Genomic DNA, 9,579 nt, shown 5'->3' on the forward strand with positions numbered 1-9,579 from the left:
TGTGGAAGAGCCACACTCAAGGGGCCAAAGAGTCCCATGTGGCTCACGAGCCGCAGTTTGCTGACCACTGCTCTAGGTGATATCTGACCTTTCTGTCCATGGATTGCCTCACCAGCTGTGTCTAATTCACCAATTCTGGGTGGGTGTTGTTTGATTCAGCTGTTCCTTTTATCTGCTCTCTGAGAAGGTGCAGGGCCCATCCACATATTCAGCGCCGCTTTGTCTCCCACTGGACAGACTTTTTAAGTACCTGTGGTCGGGGAGGCTGGAGTCCCGGTGTTCATCGGTTCGCAGCTGAGGCAGCTGGTCCCTGGGCATTCTGTTGTAGGGTCCTGGGAGGTATATGAGGTCTCCCTGATGGTGCAATCTCTGCCAAAACTACATTTTTTTCATTAGAGTAAGTGCTTTGACCCAAACAATGAACTAGGTACATATTCAAAGTTAAGCATTTTTGTCTTATGTTTTAATATAATAACATCTTTTCAAATGAAACTAAATTGTGACATTAAATGGTAATTTGTACTTGTACAAAATTAATAGGAAAACATTCTAAGCTTGCATGATTTGGCATTTTCTACAGCAATCCTTATTTTTCTTATTTCTTAAAGGACAAAGCTCAGCCAGAGACACAAGCCACCAGTTTTGGAAATATTCTGTTTAATGCCAAACTGGCAGCAGATGACCCTGAAGCTACTCTTTTAGTGAATCAGCCTGGATCCGATGGATTCAAAGTGGACTCAACACCACTCTTTCAGGTGGGCCAATACCAAGTTCTCTTACAATAGCTATGTAACCACATGCAAGTTACTTAATATTTAAATGCCTCAGATGTCTCATTTGTAAATACAGTAATAATAATATGTCATTTGGTTTGTGTGAACATTGAGTAATGCATGTAAACCACAACCAACCATACTGCACACATGGGTGAGCATTTAATTAACACTAGCAATTATTATTTTTATTAATGTATTATTATTTTTTAAGTCAATTTTTAATAAAGATCCTTATTCAGCCCAGAATAAATCTAAGTCTGATGGGTGGGAACTCTGCTTTCCTTATGCAAAATTTTCTTTCTGTTGACTTTTCATGGCCATTTTTGTGTGAACTCCTGGACTCAGACAAACAATGTGCACAGCACATAAATCTCTACTCTCAAAAACTTTATAAACCAAGATAAAGAATTATAACCTAGAGATAGACAGTAAAAACAGACACAGGTGACCATAACTACACTGAGCAGATAAGTAAGACAAATTCAGAGATGTGTTCACATTTTGAATCCTTGGGACTTTTAGGATATTTACTAAAAATTGTTCAGACAGAATGGGTCGGAGAAATGTGTTATCCTTATTCAAACTAAAGAGAGAATCTTAAGGAAACACATTTTGTTATTCTGAAGTAGAAGTATATATTTTTGTTTCTGTTATTACTGTTAACTCTGGAAGCATTTGACCTCTTCTAAATCCTAAAGGCTTCAAAGGACCATCAGAAAACCCTTCTTATCAAGTTCTGGAAAAGCAGAAAACTTTTCTATAGTCTTATATGTAAATATGCAGCAGAACATACTAGAAAAGAGGTCCAAAAGATCTGAGTTCTAGTCCTGCCTCTTCCACTTACTAGTTGAGTAACATTGGGCAAGTTACTTAACTGCTATGTATTCTTAGTAAGTTAGACTGATATCTAAGGTTCTTTACAGTTCTGACATCCTATGACTACAAGTTATAGATTACCAAATATTTACCGGCACATGCTCCCTTAATTGTTGAAAAAAATAATTTAGAGTGTTACAGAAAACCTTGCACATACTACACATGCAGCAATAGTAAGTATATTAATTTTGCACACTAAATTAAATTAGCATTTATTATTACAGCCATAATTTCTCTTGCAAATAGTCATGAATTAAGTTGGCATAGTTACAATTTTCTAACAAACAGTGTTGTGTTTTTTAGGTCGCTCTGGGCCGAGAATGGTACATACACACGATCTACACAGTAAGATCAAAAGACAACTCCAACAGGGGCATTGGCAAAAGAAGTGTGGAGTACCAGTACCACTCTATAGTGAGTCCAGGAAAGCCCCAGCCAACTACCAAGAGCAGGAAGAAGAGGAAGATCAGGAGCACACCCCCACTGGTATGGGCAATTGGGGCTAAAAACAGCCGGGGAACAAACATCCAGCACATTTCCCTGGACCGAACCAACAAGCAGCAGGACCCCAAAGGAAGAGTTCCTCCTGACAGCATCCTCCCCTGGGAGCGCAACAGTCCCATCTCTGAGGTCAGCCTGGTCATGGTCATGGGAGGCATCGCAGTGGGATTACTCACTCTTGGCCTCATTGCCATTGCAGCAGTGATATGCAAGAGCAAGAGGAGTGCCAGGAGGAAGGATGCTCCAAAGGGCTCAGGCAGCAGCGAGCCCATGATGTCCCCACATAGCTACCACAGCGATAGCTCAGAGGTTTGATGGCCATGGGTGCAATTCAACATTTTCCTCAAGTGCCTCAGACTTAAAAGAACAGAAATCCAAATGCTTCTATACATGGCAGAGAATTGGGAACTTCTGTGACGAAGCTGCTTAGAGGACCTGACTGTGCTAATAAACTTTGATTTGAATTCTGTCTACTCTGTTATGCATCAAAGGAAAAATTCAGACCACAGACCACATTTTTCCCTCTTGCCCAGAAAGCAGCAACAATGTATTCACATATACCCAGAGCTATAAGTGGACAGCAAAGAATGTACTTCTCATTTTAGGCATTTTCGCTACACAATGGAGATGAATTTATTCAAAGGTGCTGATAGACTCTCTGAGCCATTTCAGAGGCATCTACTGTATGAACTTTGAAGGTGCAAGTATCACATTGGTTGTATAACATTTTATTACTAGAAATATTGTAATTGGTAGTCTGAGAAAATAATGCACATTGTTTATTATGACAAGTTTTCTAGTAAGTGAAGACAGCATAGAATTATGACCAAGGGTAACTCAACCCACAAATCACCTTTTATACTACTTGGGAAGAAATAGAAGGAAAAATAAAGGGAAAGTAAATCACTAATTTGAATTTGAATTGTTTCTCATCCTCATCAGACCCTCCTTGTTTAATTTCCTTATTTAATTTTTAACTAAACTGAAGAATATGTTAAGTCTAGAAGGAATTGTTGAAGAGAGACTGCTCTGTTTTGGTAGAAAGTGAGAAATAGTAGAGTTCTTGCATGATCATATACCTAATTGGTGCTCAATATTTGTAGAAAATGAGAGGGTTGGTGACATTTTGACAGCAAAGAAGTGCCATAGAGTTAGATTCACATTTACAAGACAATGTTCTCTAAGAACTGAGCCTAGGTGTTTTCAGTATTGAACCCACAAGTGATAATGAGAAACATCGTTATCTGAAAGAAGAAAGTGGTGTTTTTTAACATCATATGTTTAACCAAAGTGCTTATTATACATACTTTATAGAATAAAAAAAAACATTTTAACAGATGATAATAGTACATTAGTTTAAACCTCAGAGTAGCATAATCACATGACCATGTCCAGAATTTGAATTGGCCATAGGACATTATATTACTTTCTAATCAGCATCTGCTCTAAACCCTGGAAATCTCTGCAACTGTCACTCCAGAGTTCTTGGTGGTGTCCAGCATCATCCATCATATTCTTCTTATATCCAAAAGGAAAGTATCATTCTTTGGCATCTCTAGTTGAATAACTGATGCATTGTGGTCCTCTCTGTACCTAAAAATATAATTTGTAACACTGCTTAGTGTGTTAAAAACCAAAGAACTTGATTGAATGAACTTACTTGGCAAGCCTCCCATTGCCTTTCTGAAAAATGTGCTTTCAGCAAATAGCAAAAATCTTGGTTTGAAATGAAAAATGTCAGCAGTTTTATCACCAATCTTTGAAAAGCTAGTAAATGTATTGCAAGCAAAAGTAAGTCAGTGGGGAAAGAACCATACCTGAAAACTAACCTTTCAGTGTTGCCTGGAATCCCCTTTCACTTGCAGTCATAACCTGGCCACAGTGGACATCCTGGTGGAATGAAGATAATTAGAAGACCAATCTTTCTCCAGGTCATAGAGGCGCATTTGTCTGGTGTCTGTGAACACACCAAACATCTCTTGCTTGAAAGAAAAAGAAGCTACAGTAGTACTGGGAGAGAGGTAAAAAGTATCTAATACTTGCCTCTCTTCTTTTGGGCAGTCTCTTCACATTCAAAGTCTTTTTAAAGAATAGATTTTCAACCAGTGTGTTGGGGCAAGCACACTGGTGGGCTGCAAGAATTTTAAAAACATTAAATGTCTGACTATTTAGTCATGGGCACTAACCTCTTTTCCTTTAGATTATCAAATAAAAAAATAACAACAGCCAACACAACAATAGCCATCCAGTAGGAATAAATCTAAATTATACTTATTTTTTGTCAGAATGGCAAAAAATAAATTTTTTGGTGGGCTGCATAATTTTAGTATTAGTTTATATGTGCCATGAGATGAAAAAGCTTGATAAATTGCTAGAGTAGTGTATAGTCTCCTTCCATTGGGTAATTTACAAATATCACCTACCACTCAACGATCCCCCAAAGGACTTTGATAAATATATAGCTCAAGAGTTCGCTCATCAAATAAATATTAATAATTTCTTAATTATCCAGTTTTCTTTTGCTTTGCCTTTTGACAGATGATTAGCTACTTCTTTGGTTATCTTATAGCTTATATAGGAATATCTGGGTTAAGCAGCTTCAAATAGTTCATGGACTTGATACTATTTAGCACTGGGTTCAATTTATGTAGACTGTTAAGGCAAGTATTCTCAATTGACTTGTTATTTTAGTAGTTAAGATGCTCAGGGCCTGACTACCATGCAATCCTGGAGGGGCGGGGGGTGGTAGGGGGTCTCTGTCACTAAATATAGTAATCAGTGAAGCATCACTACAAGAAGTCTGTTTTAAACTTTTGGGCCAAGTTATTTTTATACCAAATTTCACTCTACAATGAGTTGTTCTAATGAGACTACTGTATATGAATTAGAGAGCTTATAAAATACAGAATGTGTCTATGCTTTACAAACAAAGAGAATCTGTTTCTCTCTGCATCATTTTCTTAATATCTATATACTTAATGTGTGATTTAACATACGTTAATCATAAAAACTCTTTTTAGTGGAAAAAAGTATCAGACAAAATGCTTCATTACTCAATAAAACAGACCCTTATTTTCTTTTTTAAACTTTATTTTTCAATTACAGTTTACATTCAATATTATTTTATATGAGTTTCAAACTATAGCATAGTGGCCCTAGCCGGTTTGGCTCAGTGGATAGAGCATCAGCCTGCAGACTGAGGGGTCCCGGGTTCGATTCCAGTCAAGTGTATGTACCTTGGTTGTGGGCACATCCCCAGTAGGAGGTATGCAGGAGGCAGCTGATCGATGTTTCTCTCTCACTGATGTTTCTAACTCTATCTCTCTCCCTTCCTCTCTGTAAAAAATCAATAAAATATATTTTTTTAAAAACTATAGCATAGTGGTTAGACGATCTTTACAAAGTGATCTCTCAGACACTTCCAGTACACATGGCACCATACTTAGTTATTATAATACTAGAGGCCCGGTGCATAGATTCATGCATGGGTGGGGTCCCTCAGCCTGGCCTGCGTCCCTCTCGCAATCAGGTACCCCTCAGGGAGATGTTGGACTGCCAGTTTCGGCCCTATCCCCGCAGGCCAACCCCCAAGGGATGTAGCAGTGCTGAAGCGCAGGCGGCTGGGGAGGAGCCCCAACTAGGCCAGGCACAACTCCGCTGCCACTCATCCCAACCCCATTGCACCTGCCCCCGCCCCGCTGTGTTTGTAAAGCTTCTGGCTGAGCAGCACTCCCGCTGTGGGGGCACACTGACTACCAGGGGGTAGCTCCTGCATTGAGCGTCTGCCCCCTTGTGGTCAGTGCATGTCATAGTGACCAGTCGACCAATCATTCTGGTCATTCCGGTTGTTCGGTCATAACGGTCACTTAGGCTTTTATATAGAGATATTATTGACTATATTCCCTATGCTGTATTTTTATACCCAGACCCTTATTTTTAATTATTGTGATACTATCAGAACATACACAAAGAATAATTTCTCATAGAGAACAAGATGTAAACAATAATAGGTTCTGAGATACTCAGTAGCTTCTGACCCTAGTTAAAACAAGGAATTGTTGATAGTGCATAGTAAACTCAAAATTAAATATTAAGCATTAGTGACTCTCCTAGCATATGAACTGTTAACGTAAAAACATTCAAACCTGTAAATATTTTTGTGAGTTTATTTGAGTCAAACTGTCGACAATTGCCAAGAAGCAGAATGTCAATGGATTGGGATAATGCTCCGGAGAATGGCAGTTTTTCACCTATTTTTATACATTATAATCAAAGGAGAAGACATAAGTGGGTTACATGAAATCCATTGGTAGTAGATTAGGGAGGTGGGAGAAAGCAAAGCGGGGAAACCTCTGGGATTGGATAAAAAGTAAAATTATGCCCTAACCGGTTTGGCTCAGTGGATAGAGCATCAGCCTGTGGACTGAAAGGTCCCAGGTTCAATTCCGGCCAAGGGCATGTACCTTGGTTGCGGGCACATCCCCAGTAGGAGGTGTGCAAAAGTCAGCTGATAGATGTTTCTCTCTCGTAGATGTTTCTAACTCTCTAACCCTCTCTCTTCCTCTCTGTAAAAAATCAATAAAATATATATATTTTTAAAAGTAAAATGATAAACACATACTTCTTTTACTTAGGTGGGTACAGGATAGTTAACAGTCAACAATAACATGATAACAATAACAATGAAGGAATTTATGGTCTCTGTCCTGGTGCCCAGGGGCATTTGGTTTTGCCCTGAGAGGTCCAGAAAAAAGGGAAGTTAAAAGTTACCCTGATATTTCAATGATATGTTATTATAAATGCAAAAAAGACAATAAGATCAGTTAAGGTAAAAATTGACCTTGTCAGAGAAAATACCGGCCTAGGAGATGACTGCCCACCATAACTCCTTTTAGTTAAAGTTTAATTTCAGACCATCCTTTGTGGTTACATAAGGTCTTTGAGTTTGAAAGACTGCCATGCAGGCCTTCCCTGAGCTTGTCAGGTTAGCATGTGGCCCCTTTTGTCCACACATCCCCCTTTTGGTCATAAATTAATCCAAAGGATGCATTGATGACCAACCTTTTGATTGAATAATGGAGTCTGGAGTCCCACAGTACTAGGAAGGCTTATTCCTAGGATGTCTCAATGTCAGCATTTGTCTTACTGAACAGGGTGGACCACTGGGGATGGGGCAAGACCATAACCTTAGATGGCATTCTAAGTCTAATTATTATTCAAAATACAATGCAGGTAAATGGGAGGCAGTCAGATCCTATATGTCCGTGTTAAAAAGTATTCTGGATCATTCCTAATTTTTGAGCCACCATGATCCGAGTCTTTTTTGCTGTTTGTCTTAAGTTTTGTGGGGGTGTTTTTGCATCTAATATAACATCTACATATCAGGAACAACAGTAAGAATATTAAACCAGTAACACTAATTAGGAACAGAAAATGTTTAATATTAGACAAGGAAGGATCTGAGGGGAAACAAGTATCTACTATTATCCAGAAATTCTATTTTTCTTCTGGACAGTTAATTTCATCTATTCCTATATTTACACAATATTCATCTAAAATACTCATCTAGATTAGATCTATATATAATTCTATCAGGGGAATTATTAAGGAGGTGTTCATGGAAAGTTTTGTCCAAGGCAGGTCCTTTATAATAGACTAGAGGTCCATGCACAAAATTCATGCACTGGGAGAGGGGGAGAGATGTCCCTCAGCCCAGCCTGCACCCTCTCCAATCTGAAACCCCTCGGGGGATGTCAGACTGCTGGTTTAGGCCTGATCCCTGTGGGACATTCCTCTCACAATCTAGGACTGCTGGCTCCCAACCGCTCACCTGCCTGCCTGCCTGATTGCCCCTAACCACTTCTGCCTGCCAGCCTGATCACACCCTGACCATTCCCCTTCAAGCCTGATGCCTAACTGCTCCCCTGCTGGCCTGATCGCCCCCAACTACCCTCCCCTGCTGGCCTGGTCACCCCCAACTACCCTCCCCTGCAGGCCTGGTCCCCCCAAACTTCCCTCCCTTGCTGGCCATCTTGTGGCAGCCATCTTTTGACCACATGGGGGTGGCCAAGATGGCCAGCAGTCCCAGATAGTATTTGAATCTTTGTCTCCTGTGAATGAATGCTACTAATTTGTTAGTTCCAACAATGCAGAATGTCTGCTTTTTAGTTTTCCTTATATTTGGAAAACAAAAGATTTAAAAATCAACAATATTTTAAACAGAGTCATAAGAATAATTATTCTCGGGGATCAGGAAGATGGTGACCGGTAGGAAGGTAGGGAGGGAGAGAGTGTGAGAGAGCGAAGGAGCAATAGAGGAGTGTGTGGACGTGTGTGGTGTGTGTGTGTATGAGCTAGGGACAGTTAGATTCTGCAGGTCTTCCAAGGGGCTGCCAAACCCGGCAGTCTAAGACAGCGGAGCCCCGCTCTCAGCACAGACACTCCTGGGCGGCCAGTGCCGGCACAGAAACCACGCCATCTTGAGAAACAGAGCTGCTTGAGACTAGGATCCTGGCCTCAGCACCAACCAGTCTGGTCCCAGACGCAAACTAGGACCCTGCAGCCACTGGGGACAGAGACCTGCGACCACAGCTACAGACCCACAGACACCAAGAATCCAGACATCCCCGGGGCAGATTTCTGTGAGTAACAGAGCCCATCCTTCTCCCTGCAGGCTTTCGGGCAGCGCCATAGTAACTGATAGACCCGCCCCTCGCACTGCCTGCGCTGCTGCAGGAATTTGAGCCTGAGAGCTTGCAGACACTGGGAATCTGTTCCCCGCAGCAACTCTGCAGGAACTTGAGCCTAGGAGTGCTCAGACCCTGGGAATTTGTTCCCCGCAAGGCAATCGGGCAACCAAACCCAAAGCCCATGCAGGGCGGTAGTGCCAACAGACTTTGATTCTGGGCAAGTGTTCATTGAAGTCCCCCAAGCTGACCGGGACCCCAATTATCCAGGCTGGAGGCAGCACTAAGCACCAGTGACTTGACTCTGTTTCTTATCCCTGATCCCCAGTGCATTCACACAAAGAGCCAGTGACTCCAATTCTTGGTGCATGCGCACACAGGGACCCTGATTCTCAGCACGAGGCTGCGTGAAGCAACAGAGACTCTGATACTGGATTCTTGGGGAACTCTGACTCCTGGCACTAAGCTAGGGGCTCTGATCTTCAACGCACGTCAGGGGGGGTCTCTGTTTCAGCACGGTGCAGGCGGGGTCCCTGATTCTAGGTGCACACAGGAGGCCACACTGAGCGCTGGTAACGCTGCCTCTGAGCAAACCTGGTTCCCACCAACCCACGACAGTCACACATCTTAGTGTCGGAGCTCTTCAGTAACACTAGGGTGGTACGAAGCTCCCACTGCACATGGCCCAGGCCCACGCAACTCGATGTTTGAACCTTCTGGTGATAGTCAAAATGGGGAGA

General features: G+C 41.5%; 1 protein-coding gene across 1 annotated transcript in view; it reads left to right on the forward strand.

Annotated features, from left to right (window-relative positions):
* The window catches only part of FREM2 (FRAS1 related extracellular matrix protein 2), a 358,247-nt gene extending 355,730 nt beyond the window's left edge, over window positions 1–2,517 (forward strand). Inside the window, exons 23-24 of the mRNA XM_005862726.2 lie at window positions 609–755; window positions 1,956–2,517. Coding sequence (XP_005862788.1) covers window positions 609–755; window positions 1,956–2,468 — 660 coding nt within the window. The 3' untranslated portion in view covers window positions 2,469–2,517. The remainder of the gene's footprint in view (window positions 1–608; window positions 756–1,955) is intronic.
* Window positions 2,518–9,579: the final 7,062 nt, after the last annotated feature.

The sequence above is a fragment of the Myotis brandtii genome, unplaced genomic scaffold (assembly GCF_000412655.1).
Source record: "Myotis brandtii unplaced genomic scaffold, ASM41265v1 scaffold166, whole genome shotgun sequence".
Classification (NCBI taxonomy): domain Eukaryota; kingdom Metazoa; phylum Chordata; class Mammalia; order Chiroptera; family Vespertilionidae; genus Myotis; species Myotis brandtii.